The sequence below is a fragment of the Pituophis catenifer genome, unplaced genomic scaffold (assembly GCF_029215685.1).
Source record: "Pituophis catenifer annectens isolate HBS135680 unplaced genomic scaffold, rPitCat1.0.hap2 SCAF_16, whole genome shotgun sequence".
Classification (NCBI taxonomy): Eukaryota; Metazoa; Chordata; class Lepidosauria; order Squamata; family Colubridae; genus Pituophis; species Pituophis catenifer.
In genome coordinates this window covers 11,339,919-11,358,024 of record NW_027256896.1, presented here as the reverse complement: position 1 = coordinate 11,358,024, position 18,106 = coordinate 11,339,919, and the positions used below count along the sequence as shown (strand labels likewise).

Sequence of the window (18,106 nt, the reverse complement as noted above, 5' to 3'; positions counted from 1 at the left end):
CCTTCAAGGAATGTATAAAATACATTCGCATATTAATACAGAGGAGTCGGAGTCGGGGAGTCGGAGTCGGAGTCGGAAGTACAAAAAACTGAGGAGTCGGAGTCGGAACATTTATCTCCCGACTCCACAGCTCTGAATTCAAGGCCTACAATGTAGAATCTCCTCCAAGGAAGTTAATGAATGGTCTTGTATAACTTAATAGACCATAAATGGTTGGGTTTACACAAAACATCGAATCATAATCCATGGATTATATGAGACTTAATGTCTGGGTTTCCACAGACATAAAAACTCAAACCAAACCACAGGATATTATGGTTTAGCATGAAATCCAGGCAACAAATTCACATTCAAGAAGCAAGATCTTCTGACTTTCTCCAGAACGGACATGTTACAATTCATCTTATCTCCACCTCATTCTGCAACCCAACAAGACAGACACAGACTTCAGAGGATAATTAGAACTGCAGAAAAAACAATGGCTACCAACCTGCCTTCCATTGAGGATCTGTATACTGCACGAGTCAAAAAGAGGGCTGTAAAAATATCTACAGACCCCTCACATCCTGGACCTAAATTGTTTCAACTCCTACCCTCAAAACGATGCTATAGAGCACTGCACACCAGAACAACTAGACACAAGGACAGTTTTTCCCCGAATGCCATTACTCTGCTAAATAAATAATTCCCTCAACACTGTCAAACTATTCATTAAGTCTGCACTACTATCTTCTCATCGTTCCCATCTCCTTCCACTTATGACTGTATGACTGTAACCTTGCTGCTTGTATCCGTACGATTTATATTGATATTGATTGTTTCCTGATTGCTTATTTGTACCCTATGACTATCAATAAGTGTTGTACCTTATGATTCTTGACGAATGTCTTTTCTTTTATGTACCCTGAGAGCGTATGCACCAAAGACAAATTCCTTGTGTGTCCAATCACACTTGGCCAATAAAAAATTCTATTCTACTCTACTCTACTCTACTCTACTCTACTCTACTCTACTCTACTCTACTCTACTCTACTCTACTCTACTCTACTCTACTCATTGATTGAAAAACTAAGTATTTTTTTTTAAAAAAAAAAACTAAACAAAGTTTAATTCGGTTCCCCGGGACTTCTTTGCAATTGGTGCAAGAGGGGAGGGCCTCTCCTCACCCTAGAAAAATTCCATGTTAACCTGACTTCCGTTGAGGACCAACTCAAGGCTTTTTTTAAAAACACAATGGGCTCTCATGAGATTGACTTTTGAATTCTGGGAAGGGGTGACATATCTTTTTTTAAAAATTCCTGCCATGATCAAGATATCATCCAAGGGCCTCAAGCAAGATGCCTCCTTCCCATTCCCGAGTACAGATGAGCGGTGGGTTGCTACCGGCTAACCCCGCTTCGGGCGAACTAGTAGCGATGGTGACGGGAGGCTCCACCCACCTGGCCAGACGCTTGTGGGCAGGGGTGAAATCTAAAATTTGTTACTACCGGTTCTGTGGGCGTGGCTTGGTGGGGGGGGTGTAATGTGACTGGATGGGCGTGGCCAACTTTTTTTTCCTTTACTTTTAAAAGCATATTTTTCTACAGCCTCTTCGACCGAAGAGGTTGCAGAAAAAAATGCTTTTAAAAGCCTCTGACGATCAGGCAACTCAGCTGGGATCGCCAGAGGCTTTTAAAGGCATTTTTTTTTTCGGCCGAAGAGTTTGCAGAAAAAAATGCTTTTAGAAGCCTCTGACAATCCCAGCTGAGCTGCGTGATCATCAGAGGCTTTTTTTTTTTTTACTTTTAAAAGCATTTTTTCGGCTGAAGAGGTTGCATAAAAAATGCTTTTAAAAGTTAAAAAAACAGCCTCTGATGATCGCGCGGCTTAGCTGGGCATGGGGGGGGGCCTGCAGGGATTTTTATTACTGGTTCTCCGAACCACCACCTCCATCGCTACCGGATCGGGCGATCCAGTCCGAACTGGGAGCATTTCACCCCTGCTTCTGGGCATGTGCAGAAGTGTCGCATGCACGCACCCACGAGCAAACCAGTAGCGACAGGATTTGCAACCCACTACTGGTACAAGTAGTCCTCATCTTATGACCACGATTGAGCCCAACACTTCCGTTGCTAAGCGAAACAGTGATTAAGTGAGTTTTGCCTCATCTTACCACCTTTCTGTTAATTTGTTTTTTTAGGGTTATTGTTACCTCTTTGGGTATTTTTAAATTACAGCTTTAAATATAAATTCAATGAAGAAAGAAAAAACTTCTGGAAGCCCAGTTGTTGAAACAGATCTCCCAATGCCTCTGTTTCCATCACAATGGGCTCTAAAGCCTGAGCGACCTATCTCCATGATCCAGAATTAAGGCTCGGAGCTCACGCATACAAATGGAAGCCGAGGCTTCGGTGCTTGATATGCAAAGCCTAAACAGCTCAATGAAACAGCTAAAGTGAAATGTCACTTCCTCCCTTGACACAGTCACTCTATGCTAAAATAGAACATGCTTTGTCTGGGAAGCTATATATATATATACTTTTCTGCATTATCAAAAGATGAATGACCAAGGTCAACGTTGTGGATGGTTCCTCATTTGAACTGTGTGATCTCAAAGCAAAAATAAGATTGCCATGTGAATAAGTGACCCATGGAAACAAGACAATAAAAAGCATACATTTTTTTAAAAAACAAAAACCAATAACCTGGCTGAATTCACGCAGCTCATTAAGCCACGGGTTTTTTTTAACCGTAATCTGTTGATACGGCACAATTGGCTTGATTGATCTGCACATTGGCCAAAAGCAAACAAATCACGTAAAGGCTCAGGACGACTCGGTTGCTGCCTCTTTCCAAGTCATCGAGTCTTTACAGTAGTCTGTTAATAGGACACCTTGAGCTGGAACCATTGTGGGAGAAAGTTCTGGGGAAGAATCTGAAGGCCTAGATCAGGGGTGTCAAACTCGATTTCATTGAGGGCCACATCAGCATTGTGTTTGACCTCGGGGGCCTGGGGTGAGCGTGTCCAGGGTGGGCATGGCCAGCTCAATGTCATTTGTGTCAGGGTCACCTGTGGTGCCCAAGTGCTAAGGCAGGACATCCCTCAGACCTTCCCTCACTCTCATTATAATCTCCTTCCTTCCTTCCTTCCTTCCTTCCTTCCTTCCTTCCTTCCTTCCTTCCTTGTTTGTTTGTTTGTTTGTTTGTTTGTTTCCATTTATATACCGCCCTTCTCCAATAGGACTCAGGGCGGTGAACAGCCAAAATAAAAACAGAACATGCAAAATTTAAAAGCAGTTTAAAATGATTAAATATTTTTTTTGGCCGTAATTTAAAACAACCCAATTTAAAATCAATTAAAATTTAACTCAAAACTGTGGGATCAAGCCAGCCCAGCTAGTTGAAATAAATAAGTTTTCAGGGCCCGACGAAAAATCCGGAGGTCTGTTATTGTACGTATCTCTGGGGGGAGGTTGTTCCAGAGGGTGGGCGCCGCCACAGAGAAGGCCCTCCCCCTGGGGGACCCCAGCCGACACTGCCTGGCGGACGGCACCCTGAGGAGGCCCACTCTGTGCGAGCGTACTGGCCGGTGGGAGGCTATTGGTGGCAGAAGGCGGTCTCGCAAATACCCCGGCCCTAAGCCATAGAGCGCTTTAAAGGTGGTCACCAACACCTTGAAGCGCACCCGGAAGACCACCGGGAGCCAGTGCAGCTCGCGCAGGAGGGGTGTCACATGGGAGCGCCCCGTCGCTCCCATAATCCCCCGTGCGGCCGCATTCTGGACCAGCTGGATCCTCCGGGTGCACCCCAGGGGGAGCCCCATGTAGAGAGCATCCTGCCTTCCTCCTTTCCTTTCCTTTCCTCTTTTTCCTTCCCTCTTCCTTCTCCTTTCTTCTTCCTTCCCCTCTTTCCTTATTTTTCTTTCCTTGCTCTCTTCTCATCTTTCCTTCTTTTTCTTTGTCATTCCTCTTTCCCGTTCCCCTTTCCTGCCCCTTCTTCCATGCTCAAATGCAAAAGGGGAAACATTTCTCCTTTTGCTTTGTTTTTAGTTTGTTTTGATAACTCTCTGCCAGTGAAAATGGAGCTCGGAGTTGCACACACTCCATTTTCACTGGCAGAGACACAACGGGCCAGATCTAAACACCCCGCAGGCTGGATCCGGCCCATGAGCCTTGAGTTTGACACCCCTGGCATAAATAAAGAACAGCTTTGGGTCCAAAACAGCTTTTCTCAACTTCTTTTTTTATCCTGGCGGGAGTTCTGAAATAATGTTCAGGTCTTATTCCAAAAATTCTACATCACAAAAATTCCAAAAACGTCACCACACAAATAACATCTAAGCATGCATTTCACATTGTACAACATCTACAACAGCAGGACGGTGGGCTGGCAGCTGAGATGTAGCCCGTAAAAATTCCCACCACTACGAACACTAGCATTGCACAGTGCGTGAAGTTCAAATTCCCATCCCCCTCCTTTTTTTTTTATTTTTGAAAAACAAATCACAATCTTTCATGGAGCCTTCAAATTGAGAAAAGCTGGCCCAGAATGGTGTTTCTCAACTTTGGCACCTTTAAGGTATATGGACTTCAACTCCCAGAATTCTCTGCCCAGTATGGCAAACTTCGCATCCGTTTCTCAGCCAGCGGGAATCCAGAAATCGTAAAGTGGTCAGGGTTGAAAAACATTGGTCTAGAGCAGTGGTTCCCAGTGTTAACCTGGTTCTAAATGTTAATAAAGCAAAAGAGATCATTGTAGATTTTAGAAAGAACCAGCATGGTTATACCCCACTCAGTACCAAGGATGCAGTTGTAGAGATGGTCGACGGTATTAAGTATCTGGGGGTGCAGAGAACTAACAATCTGAATTGGTCTCTCCACATGTCATCCTTAGTGAAGCGTGCAAACCAGTGTCTGCATTTCCTGTGTCAGATGAAGAGAGCATGTTTTTCTCCTTCTGTCCTGGCCACTTTTTAGAGGCACAATTGAGAGCGTTTTAACAAACTGCATCCCTGTTTGGTTTGGTGGCAGCAGTGCCTCAGATAGAAAGTCCCTACAGAGAGTGGTGAGGACAGCAGAGAAGGTTATAGACAGCTCACCTCCCTTTATTCAGGATACTGCTTATAAGCTCTATATGCTTAGAGCTCAAAGCATCAATAAAGACCTGACACACCCACTTCTGGGTGGTTTGTTTCTGTTGCCCCCCTCTGGGAGGAGGTTTCAAAGTATTTCTAGCAGGACTACCAGATTCTGTAATAGCTTTGTTCCCTAGGCCATCCATCTGGTAAACTCACAAGATTAGGTTTTTTTCTCTCACCACCACCACCACGTAAGAGAGTTGAAGGGCAGTATTTCTCAGCCTTGTCAAATTGAAGATGGATGGATTTCAACTCCCAGAATTCCCCAGCCAGCCACGCTGGGAGTTGAAGTTCACACATCTTTAAGTTGACCAGACTGAGAAATATTACTTTGGGCTAAGAGAGATTGGACTGGCCCACAGTTACACGGGAAGCTTTTCCTGATCTTCATTCTTTTAATACCCGTTTTATTATGCTTATTTTATTTATGTAAACCACGTTGAGAGGCCGAGGATTGGGGTAGCATCGACATGCTGTAAAATAAATAAATAATCCACCCGCCTATCCATCATTCCCTTCGAAGAATGGATTATATTAGAGTGAAAAACAGCGTTCCAGTTCATCAAGGCTGTTAGTGAGGCAATCAGCTTTTTCAATTTAAAAACAGCTACTGGGTTGAAACGATATCTTACAAACTAAAAGCAGAAACAGGGGAAAAATATATAAATCACATTAATATCAAAGCCAGAGTGATAAGCTCAACTGATGAAGAGAAATGGACCCAAGATTAGTCCTGAAAGGAAAAGAGGCAGCTGAATTTATTCACACCTGTACAGGTAGTCCTCAACTTACGATTACAATTGAGGCCAAAAATTTCGTTGCTAAGTGAGACATTTGTTCCCTGGCTTGTTTTAAAGAGGATTTAATCTCGTGGGGATACGAGAAAGCCTTGCTCAGATTAATAAAGCTATTCCAGAACTGTAATTCCCTTCTTTTTCACCTTATAAGACAACCGTAGAGTTTAAGGTGGACCATTCTAGAATAAAGTAGCTAATTCAAGTGTAGGCCTAGACTTATGACCACCATTAGCCCAAAATTTCTGTTGCTCAGCGAGGCGGTTGTTAAGTGAGTTTTGCCCCATTTTACAACCTTTGTTGCCACCGTTGTTAAGTGAGTCACTTCGGTTTAGTAACACAATTCTTCCTTGAATCTAGCCTCCCCACTGACTTTCATGACACTGCAGCCGTCATAAATGAGTCACTGGCCAAGTCTCTGAATTTTGATCAGATGACCATGGGGATGCCGCCGTCGTAAGTTTCATAAAGTCATACGGTCATAAGTGTGAAAAGCGATCATAAGTCACTTCTTTCCATGCCGTTGTAACTTCGAACGGTCACTAAATGAACTGTTGTGTAAGTCGAGCACAACCTGTAGTCCATTTGTATTACAAGGGATAAATATGTGTAATCCAGCCACCACACCAATATTTATAGGTAAAGGTAAAGGTTCCCCTCACACATATGTGCTAGTCGTTCCCGACTCTAGGGGGCAGTGCTCATCTCCATTTCAAAGCCGAAGAGCGCTGTCTGAAGACGTCTCCGTGGTCATGTGGCCGGCATGACTCAACGCCAAAGGCGCACGGAACGCTGTTCCCTTCCCACCAAAGGTAGTCCCTATTTTTCTACTTGCATTTTTTTTTACATGCTTTCGAACTGCTAGGTTGGCAGAAGCTGGGACAAGTAGCGGGAGCTCACCCCGTTAGGCGGCACTTGGGATTCGAACCGCTGAACTGCCAACCTTTCAATCGACAAGTTCAGCATCTTAGCCACTGAGCCACCGTGTCCCCATATATTTATAGAGTTAATTTATTTCTTTGGGATTGTCAATGAAACCTTAGCTCAAGAGAGTGTGAATCACATCTTTAATTTGGAGCAGCCACATAAATAACTAACAGGAGCAATTTCATTTCTATTCTGGGAAACAGGATAATACGATAACTTCAGCATGTTTATGAGGTCCGGCCTTCCTATGCATGCAGAGAAATGTTTTAATCTGTTAAACTTCTGACACTCTTTCGACGTTGAACCAATCAAAGAAAATACCCATTAGTGGTTTTTGCATTTCATCCTCCTCCGATTCGAATCATTATTTCAAATTATTATTGTTCTACCGAAAAGGAACCCATTTCTGATGCTTTCATTTGGGATTGTCAATGCCAAAATACAAGTTTATGAAAGAGAAGGGGAGGAGGAAGAGATAGTTAAAGAAACAATGATTTCCTGGGCAAGGAATTTTGGATGCGACATACCGTGTTTCCCCGAAAATAAGACCCATACTTATATATTTTTTGAACCCTGAAATAAGCGCTTGGCCTTATTGCCAAGCGCTCAAAAGCCTGATTGGGCTTATTATCAGGAGATGTCTTATTTTAGGGGAAACAGGGTAGAATTAGAAAAATGGTTAAAAATTTGGGAGAGAAACTACAAGCTGACGATGGCCGCAGCATATAAAGAAAACCTTTACAAAATGTTTTACAGGTGGCACTTGCCGCCAGCAAGATTGGCCAAAATGTATAAGAACTCCTCCGCCAATTGTTGGAAATGCAACCAGACTCCAGGAACATACTACCACATGTGGTGGACATGTAAGAAAGCAAGGAGTTACTGGGAGAAAATTCATAAATGGCTAGAAATGATAACTGAGGAACATACTGAGTTCAAACCAGAAAGGTGCCTCTTAGGCATATTGTCGGAAAGTTATGACAAAGCAGCCATCTACTTAGTGTTACATATATTGACGGCAGCTAGAATTATATATGCTAAATATCGTAAAAATGTGAACACCCCACCGGATGATGACATAATTTAGGAAAATTTGAGATTGTGCAAAAATGGACGGATTAACTTTAAAAATTAAAGATAAAGAAGACTCGAAATATTATACGACATGGAATAAATTTTACGAATGGATAGAGACAAGAGGTAGAAATGAGAGGGAAGTTTATGAATGCCAGTACAACAAAGGTGTATAAAACTAAGGGTATAATATGGAAAAAATTGTAAATAAACTAATGTAAGTAGAAACTTAGTTGAAGTTTTCTTTTATTTCCTTTTGTTTGTTGTTTTTGGTTGTATAGTTGCAATTACTGTTAACATAGTACAGTTATAATTATTAGCATGTATGTTGTTTATCATTGACCTCTCTCTGGTTGTGCTTTATTTGCATTGTTATCCTGACATGGCACTGTCTTTTCAATAAAATAAAATAAAAAAATAAAATAAAAATAGATGGTATCTGGTTAGAGTTCCAAAAAGAGACAGCGAGAGAGAGAGAGAAGGGGAGAAAAAACGAAAAAACTTTTTGGGGACGAAATAAAATAGGGGAGGAATAGTTGCGTTGATCCAGTAAGGGATAAAGATAAAGGTTCCCCTCACACATATGTGCTAGTCATTCCTGACTCTAGGGGGCAGTGCTCATCTCCGTTTCAAAGCCAAAGAGCCAGCGCTGTCCGAAGACATCTCTATGGTCATGTGGCCAGCAGGACTCAACGCCAAAGGCGCACAGAATGCTATTACCTTCCCACCAAAGGTGGTCCCTATTTTTCTACTTGCATTTTTTACCTGCTTTCGAACTGCTAGGTTGGCAGAAGCTGGGACAAGTAACGGGAGCTCACCCCATTACGCGGCACTCGGGATTCGAACCGTTGAACTGCCGACCTTTCAGTCGACAAGCTCAGCGTCTTAGCCACTGAGCTATCACGTCCCTTTAGCTTTTTATTTACCCTAATATTAATGCACTAGACATATCAAAAATCTCAGAGTTCAGATTTCCAAAGAACAGAACTCCTTATTGGATTTGGCATATTCCAGAAAACTAGTAACGTAACAGAAATAAGCAGGAAGTTTTAACGGGATGAATAATGGAAAGTCGATTGCCAGTGCCACAAGGAACCAGATGGCAAACTCTCCGGAACCCTTTTTAAGTCAGCAGAGTTTGTGTCTTCACCAAGAATGTGCTAAAGTACATTCCCGACTTACAACCGCAATTGCACCCAAAATTTCTGTTGGTAAGTGAGAGAGTTGTTAAGTGAGTTTCCCCCCCCCACACACAATTTTATGACCTTTCTGGCCACAGTGGTTAAGCGAGTCGGTGCAGTTGTTATCTAAGTAACGTGGTTGTTAAGTGAATCTGGCTTCCCCATGGACTTTGCTTTTCAGAAGGTCGCAAAAGAGGATCACTTGACCCCGGAACACTGCAACCGTCATAAATATGAGTCAGTTCCCAAGCATCTGAATTTTGATCACGTGACTATAGGGATGCGGCAACGGACGTGTGAAAAACGATCGTAAGTCACTTTTTTCAGTGTTGTTGTCACTTCCAACAGTCACTAAATGAAGTGTTGTAAGCTAAGGACTACCTCTAGAGGAAACTTTGGTCTTCCTAACTAGAATATCCCAAAGGTGCTTTTTTTTCAAGAGGCAACTGGACTTTTCTGGTTTTTCTTTGAAGACGTTTTGCTTCTCATCCAAGGAGCTTCTTCAGCTCTGACTGAATGGTGGGGAATGGAAGGATTGATGCTCCTTGCAGACAGCTGGTCATTTGCATCCTTTTTAGAGGGTCATTGAGGCCACTTGGAGGTTTATCTGTGTCCTCAAGCGAAACATCTTCAAAGAAAAACCAGAAAGTCCAGTTGCCTCTTGAAAAAGCCCCTTTGGGACAACCATGAGCTGGATGACTGAGAATCTGCACAGACAGATAACTAAAATAGCTTTTCGGATTTCTTGAGAAGATGTGGAATGCAGCCATCCAAAAGCATTTTTAAATGACACCATAAAAGGATTTACAACCAGCTATTGATCTCCTTTTTTAAGGAAAAAGGATGCCCTTCAATCATTTTTGTAGTCTGCCGGTACAATATCTAGCAGGTCATTTAAAATTAACATCCGAACTATAGAAGAAATATAGATTTCTTTCTTCGGTGTTTCTATTTTACAAGAGAGAGAGAGGAAAAAAGAATCCAATGACTGCTAAAGGCAGAATCAAACTGGTTTTATAGTTTCAAAAATCTCTACTTTACACATTGGTGCTATTGGTCATCTCTTAAAGGTAAAGGTTCCCCTCGCACATGTGTGCTAGTCGTTCCCGACTCTAGGGGGCGGTGCTCATCTCAAAGCCGAAGAGCAGCACTGTCCGAAGACATTTCCATGGTCATGTGGCCGGCATGACTCAACGCCAATGGTGCACGGAATGCTGTTCCCTTCCCACCAAAGTGGTCCCTATTTTTCTACTTGCATTTTTTTACGTGTTTTCGAACTGCTAGGTTGGCAGAAGCTGGGACAAGTCACGGGAGCTCACCCCATTACGCGGCACTTAGGGATTCGAACCGCTGAACTGCCGACATTTCGATCGACAAGCTCAGCGTCTTAGCCACTGAGCCACCGCATCACCCTAAGGTCATTTTTTTTTTAATTTGATTTATATGCCGCCCTTCTCCGGAGACTCAGGGCGGCTTACAGTGCGCTAAGCAATAGCCTTCATACTTTCGTATATTTTAGACAAAGTCAGTTTATTGCCCCCACAAACTGGGTCCTCGTTTTACCTACCTTAGAAAGGATGGAAGGCTGAGTCAACCTTGAGCCTGGCGTGATTCGAACTTACTTTAATTGCAGACAGCTGGTGTTAAATTACAGTGCCTTGTCTGCAGAGCTATCCAGGCTCTTCCATCTCTTCCATTCTATCAAAGCACTGAAACCTCATGATTTATTTAGCAAGCTAAAACTCTGAATGTTCACAGCCTTAAGATGTATCCCGTTACAATATCATATGAAAATCCACTGAGACGCATAATATGCTAAGGCATGTTTTAATCACAAGTTGTTGAATAAAATCACCCTTGGCTGATTTCATACAACACATTAACCCGGAACCAAAGGTGGGGAGGGGGAAGAAAATAAACCGGTAAACCAACTTAAACCAGTATCGAGGCCTATAGACCTCCAGCTCTGAGGTCAATACCCTAAAACCCACTTGGCAAGAACCATTCACATGTTATTATCGCAAGTATTAGATCTGGCATTCGGACCACTTATTGCTCAGTTCAACTCGACACAACTGTCTTTGCCCTAGGTGTAAAAGACATCCATGATGAAAAAGCAGAACTACATTCAAATCATTCATATCAAGTATGCCCAATTCAAGATTTAGCAGCAACATACAAGAGAGAGGGATCTCAGCTTCGTGGATCAAGCAGACCAGGTAACATCCCGTCTTGATGTCGTCAACCCCTCACCTCAAATCTTCCCAAATGAGAAAGAACGGCAGCTACAACTCTACTTAAAGCACGCAAGAGTGTGCAACATGCCGAAAGGCTACATTCGCGTCCACTGCAGCAAGAATTAAAATCGAAGTGGAAATTGCCTTAAGGCTGGACAAGATGCTGGTTTTGAAATTTAAAGCTCAGTTCACCATCCCACTACGTTACAGTTGGTTGAGCCTGGATGGTAAGTTCTGCTATGAACCGCAGGTTACCGAATGACAAACAGCCGGGGTTGCAAGCCGTATTAAGTCAAAGCCGAATCAACCATGCAAGATGGGATCGCAGACGTTGTAGATTCCAGGATATCCAGCTTGACAAGGAGATGGAAAATTAACAGCAGCCTTCCTCCTATGTCTTAAAATTTTGACTCGACCCTTCGGTGGTAAGGTAAAGGTAAAGGTTCCCCTCGCACATATGTGCTAGCCGTTCCTGACTCTAGGGGGCGGTGCTCATCTCTGTTTCAAAGCCGAAGAGCCAGCGCTGTTTGAAGACGTCTCCGTGGTCATGTGGCCGGCATGACTCAACGCCAAAGGCGCATGGAACTCTGTTCCCTTCTCACCAAAGGTGGTCCCTATTTTTCTACTTGCATTTTTTATGTGTTTTCGAACTGCTAGGTTGGCAGAAGCTGAGACAAGTCACGGGAGCTCACCCAGTTAAGCGGCACTAGGGATTCAAACCGCTGAACTGCCGACCTTACGATCGATAAGCTCAGTGTCTTAGCCACTGAGCCACTGTGTCCCTTTGGTCGTAAAAAAAAAAAATCATGACACTTGCTTTGCTACATAAGTAGGAAGTGAACAGCAGCGAATCCCATCCAGAGGTGGGGATCAAAGCTTAGCAGAATCCTCTTTTCAGCCATCTGAAATGCTCAGTTCTTAGATTGGTGGGTTTTTTTTTTTCAACCTCGGCAGCTTTGAAGATGGGTAGACTTCAAACTCCCAGAATTCCCCAGCCCCTGGGGATGATGATCCAGTGCTGGCTGGGGAATTCTGGGAGTTGAAGTCCACCCATCTTCAAGTTACCAAGGTTGAGAAACACTGATTTGGACTGGGGTCCCCAACCCTTGGGCCGCGGGCTAGTACTGGTCCACAGCCTGTTGTGAACCAGCGGGCGAGGGTGCAAAGCTTCATTTGCACATGTGCAGGAACTAGGTGGCATGCACAAAACCACCCCCTCTCCCCTCCCCCAACTCCAACTACCGTCAAAGTCAGTGGAGACAGAAGGTTGGGTACCGCTACCTTGGATAATACTCTGAAACCTGCAGTCCAAGAGATTCCATGCTTTACTTGCATCTGTTCCCATTTTTACACACTGCAAAGAGAGTTGAGAGTAACCCCATTCCCTGCCACTCGTCCCTTCAATCCAGACCAGGGGTTCACCGACCTTTCGGATCTCAGGGACCACTAAAATTCATAATTTTAAATCCCGCAGACAACCAATATGATTATTTTTTTTTAAAAAAAAAAGAGATGAATAGTATTTTGTGCAATATAAAAAAAATGCAAATCATTTTTCTGCGGACCACCAACATTTTCTCACGGACCACCGGTTGGTGATCCAGACTACTCGCACACATGCCCTAAAGCATGAAAGGTGACGGAGGCATTTCTCTTTCCCTTACCCACCCACCCACCCTCCTCCAACCCACTTCTCCTCTACCTGCATTCGGTGAGATTACAGCAGTAACTGCCACTCCTCCGGCTATTCCGCCGATCGGATCGAAATTCATTCCTGGATTTCCGGAGGCTGAAGTATTCGGTCAGCTTCCCGAAAGACGACATGGCACCAACACAGTCCAACCTTCGGCGTGTGGACATATGCCTGGACCACCCTGGGCGCCCCTGTGACGGGCTACAGCCAGCGTGTCTGCTTAAGTCCCAAGATGTGTCACCCAAGGCTGGCTGTCGAAAAGAGAGTTGGAGAGAGAGAGAGAGAGAGGGAGAGAGGGAGAGAGAGAGAGAGAGAAACGCAAGGAGTTTAGCCAGAACGAGATACAATCTCCCAGGGATGGATTCATGCGGACTCAAAAGCAACACCCAGGCAATGACATATTATTAATTAAGGACATCCTCGTGGCACCACCCCTCCCCTCCGGAGTGGGTAAAAAAGAAAGAAAGAAAGAAGAAGAAAGCTTTTGGCACTGACAAAATGCATTTCACAGTTCTTGCTCTAAAGAAAAGATTTTGGCACAAAGAGGTGCATTTACATAAGAAAGTGGAGGGGGAAGCTGGGTTTAATTAAAATGGAGGCTGGGAGGCTTTTTAGCATGGACTTTTACGAAGGAGGAACTACAGGGCAACCAGTCAAAGGTATTTTTTTAAAAATAAAACTGGGTTGCAAGCTGGGAAAGGCAATTTTCCCCTCTTTTGCAAAATCCACTGGGCCAGGGGTGTTTCAGAGAAGAATCTGTTGCCTTTAGGACCAGATGAAAGGAAGAGAAGAGGAGGGGGAAAAAAAAACACACACACACACACAAAAGTCATCCTAAACACATCAGAACTTTCAGGGGTGTCAGATTATTAACCTTTAAACCAGGAGAGGCACATTTGGACCAAAAGGAGGAGGAAATATTTGGACAGGGATGTATTTCATGCCCAGGGTAAACACTGGCAAGAGAGGAACATGGGTACGAAGTGGCAAATTAACCAACTCCTCTTTTGCCAACTGTTGTGGGTGCCATATTAAAAAAAAAAGGAACACAAACCCCTCTTGGGGTTGCCCCAAGCCAACCACATCCGAGAACAGAGGAGGGTTGGGAAGCAGTCACATCCTTGCCCCTGAAAAAACAATTTTTATTTTCCGTAGCAACCCTCTGCGGCTCCATCCATCCGACGAGCAAAGCAGCCGGCTCAGAAACGGAGCGTCCAACCTCAACTGGGCTGGCTACCCCCCCTCCCCAAAACAAGCACAGCTGCTTCCGAAAGCAGCTGTGAAGGGGGGTTTGCAAAGGGGAGATTTCCCTGTGGTTTTTCCACGAAGAAGACTTCGGGCGGGTATTTGAAGAAATGTTCAAAGCAATGGTGGCCAACCCCTCTTTCCTTTCCTTCTCTCCTTTGGGGGCAGGATTCCTCCGAGGGGGCCCCCTCCCCTCCAATTCAAAGCCTACGTGCATGCCAGGACAAACCCCCCCCCTTAATTTTCCCCTTGTCCTCCTTTCTCCTCTGGGTGGTTGGAGATGCCTGAACACAAGCACGAGTAGAACATCTGAAACACACGCACATGCAAACAGACACACACACAGATGCACACAGAAAAGAGAGGGGGGGAAGCCAGGGAGAGGGAGGGGGGCATGGTGGAAGCAAGGAAAACAAACCCCCATTTAAACCACAATGTCTGTGGACAGGGCACCTGCTGAGTTCCCCCCCCCCCAGCTGCACAGCTTTACTTGGGTCTGTTGTGTTTGGCAATCGCTTCCCCGCAGTCTCCAAAGGAAAATCTCTCTCTCTCTCTCTGTGCCTCTCTTTCCCTTTCAGCTGCTTGGCAGTAGTAGGTTAAGAGAGAGAGAGGGAGGGAGGGAGAGGGGGAGAGGGAGGGAGAGAAAGACAGAGAGAGAACGAGAATCCAACCAAGCCTCAGGCAGACCGTCTTGCTCCCTGCTGAAGATTTTTTGAGACCAAAATGCAACCTGGAGAATTTTTTCCCCTCTTCCATCCGATGCCTGAACCATCTCCTCTCTCCTCTCCTCTCCTCTCCTCTCCTCTCCTCTCCTCTCCTCTCCTCTCGTCCCCTCTCCCCAAAGTCGGATACCAAAAAAACCACCTCTTGCATCAGGGGATGTTTTAATAAATAACCCCTCCATCCATTTACTTGCCGGGCTCAAAAAAGCGGCATTTGGCTTGCTCGTGGGTCTTCTCACATGTCCACTCCGCCTGGAGCGCTCTCTTGTCCCTTTCTCTCCCAGAGAGGACGGCCACCCAAACAAAAATTGTGATCTGCCAAACGAGGTCGGGGGGAAAGCCGAGCGGAGGGTGGGTGGCACAGAGATGAGGAGGGAAGTGGAGGAGGGGGTGGTGGTGGTAGAGAGGACAGATGGAGGGAGGTTGGGGGTAGGGAGGAAGACAATGCCAGCACTTTTCAGAATCTCCGTTCTTCCAGCAAGGCTCTTCGAGATGCAAACTGCTTTTTTTTTTTCAGGAATGATGCCCACACCTTGGGAAGGTTTTTTTGTGTGTGACGGTTGGTTGCTGGTTGCAGCTCCTAAGCAACACAACCGGGAAGGGGAGGTAACTTCTCGCTGACTTGCAAGGTGAGGAGGTTTAGACTGGGCTTTTATAAGAGGGGAGAGGAATGGTCACATCGCCTTTGCGTCTTCTGGATCATCCATCAAGGACGCGCCAGTATCCGACAGAGATTTTCTGTTAGTTTGACTGAGTGCACTTTCCCGTCGGCTTGAGCGAATGAATGATGAGGGCTGCCCTACAGGTGGCTTCTTAGAATGCCTTCTGAATAATTTTGACAGGCAGATGAAGACAGGAGGTGGTCTGTTGTAATTAAGAGTGCCCCGATTCCATAACAACACTACCAGCTGATGACTTGCAGGTGAAAATGGCTACCAGTCATCTCAACCAATAGCCCAAAACTGCTTTTTAAAAAAAAAATTTAGTGACCCAGCTTCTGGATGGATGGAACATTGTCCGACCAATGATCTTCTCAAGGGAAGCCAGATCTGACTTGCATCCTTCTCTGGTAGAAGACTTATCAAGACATTCCCAGGGAGTCCCAAAAAAAACAAATAAACCAAAAAGCATCCTTCAAAAGAGGGATGTGAAAGCATTTCCATGAAGTCATCCATCCGTGACGTCACCAGAAATGGAGGCCACCTCAAGGGAATGCAACTTGGTGTGGATGCTTTCATGTCAACCCAGGTCAACCCAGTCAAAGACAGCAGAAGCAGCAGCAAGGAGGGGAGGAGGGGAAAGCAGTTAAGGATCCCCAAAAGGAAAGACAGAAATCTGGATTAGTAATCCATCTGCAGCCCCAACATTGTTGGGCCATGACCAGTTCTAGCATTCATCTCTAAGCATCTTACATCTCTTTGAAAACAAGAGTCTACCAATACCAAGTCATATCATCCCAATTACTTGGAAAATTACAATATACACACATGGATAAAAGATTATTGGATTTGCTTTGGATAGCTTTGTCTTTTAATTAATAGCTTATCCAGCCAGCCAAATTAGTTAATTTAGATATCCAGATGCCTATAATCATGGATTTCAGATAATAGCCAGCTTATTTTGGAAAGTCTTTAAACGTAGAAATAAGAAAGTAATATATGACCAGGGGTGAAATCTAAAATTTATTACTACGGGTTCTGTGGGCGTGGCTTGGTTGGGGGGGGGGGTAATGTGACTGGGTGGGCGTGGCCAACTTTTTTTTTTTCTTTTAAAAGCATTTTTTCTACAACCTTAAGAGGTTGCAGGAAAAAAATGCTTTTAGAAGCTTCTGATGATCAGGCAAGTCAGCTGGGATCGCCAGAGGCTTTTAAAGGCATTTTTTTTCCTACAATCTCTTCGGCTGAAGGGGTTGCAGAAAATAATGCTTTGAAAAGCCTCTGACGATCCCAGCTGAGCCACGCGATCATCAGAGGCTTTTTTTTTTTTTAACTTTTAAAAACATTTTTTCGGCTGAAGAGGTTGTAGAAAATTGCTTTTAAAAGTAAAAAAAAAAACAGCCTCTGATGATCGCACATCTCAGCTGGGCATTGGGGGGGGGCACAGGGATTTTTGCTATCGGTTCTCTGAACCACCCGCTGCCATCGCTATCGGATCGGGCGATCCGGTTCGAACCGGGAGCATTTCACCCCTGTATACGACAGGATATTTACTTGTAATGATACACTTATATTGAAATATTTCAGGTTGCTAACTGCTTGGAGTTTAGATGTATTACCTCTGCTCTACAGTACAAAAGAAGTTGGAAAATCTTTTGATAGGAGCTTCATTATGAGAAAGAAACGTTCTCCATTGTCCGAGGAATGTGTGAACAGTTATCCACCGTTCGACATGATCAAGTCATCCAATGCAGTCTGCAGTTTAAAAGGGGGAAAAGCTACCATCCAGCTGTATTTAAAAGGCAGACTTCTGTGAAGAAAATGCAGAGGTTTAAAAGCCAACAGTCGTGTCCGTTTTGCATCCATGACGCAGACATGGAACGAAAGAGACTTCTAGGTAAAATGCAGGCCAAGGGGAACACGGAATTCAAGCAGACTCATTCATCTCTTGCTATTCTTGAAGAGGTGTTTAAGTGCTAATATTCAAATATGATCAGCAATGTTGTGACCTAGGCTTACTGAGTCATTACAATACACAATTAGTCCCCAAAAATCCTACTTTATTGTAACAGCTGAGAATTACGTTCATTCCCAGCTGAGTCCCAATTAGTTGCAAAACAAGTCCTTCGGAAGTCCTTCAGGATAATCACCAACCTTTATATTCTTTGACATCCTGCCAAAGGCCTTACTTGGCAAAGTCCCACGAAGTTCAGAAACAAACAAGAGATGCCGACTGGAAACAGAGTTAGCAACATTGCTTTCCTGCAAAAGGCCCAAATGCCTCTCTTTCTCTTTTAAGCTTTATGGGAGGGGCCAATCATCTCTTGGCCTTACTCCCGAGTCGTCCCTTTTGCTTTAGCTGTTCTTGCCTTCTGGCAGCTCTGTGCATGCATGCACTATGAACAGGCACCTTCTGTTCCTCTGCCTCTCTGCTGTCTGACTCTGGGGGCTCCGGAGTCTG

The 18,106-nt window shown here is 44.4% G+C and overlaps 1 protein-coding gene across 1 annotated transcript in view; it reads right to left on the bottom strand.

Annotated features, from left to right (window-relative positions):
- Window positions 1-13,189, bottom strand: part of LOC139325357 (ankyrin repeat and fibronectin type-III domain-containing protein 1-like) — a 298,146-nt gene extending 284,957 nt beyond the window's left edge. The window contains exon 1 of the mRNA XM_070955195.1: window positions 13,032-13,189. Within this exon, the coding sequence (XP_070811296.1) occupies window positions 13,032-13,189 (158 nt within the window). The remainder of the gene's footprint in view (window positions 1-13,031) is intronic.
- Window positions 13,190-18,106: the final 4,917 nt, after the last annotated feature.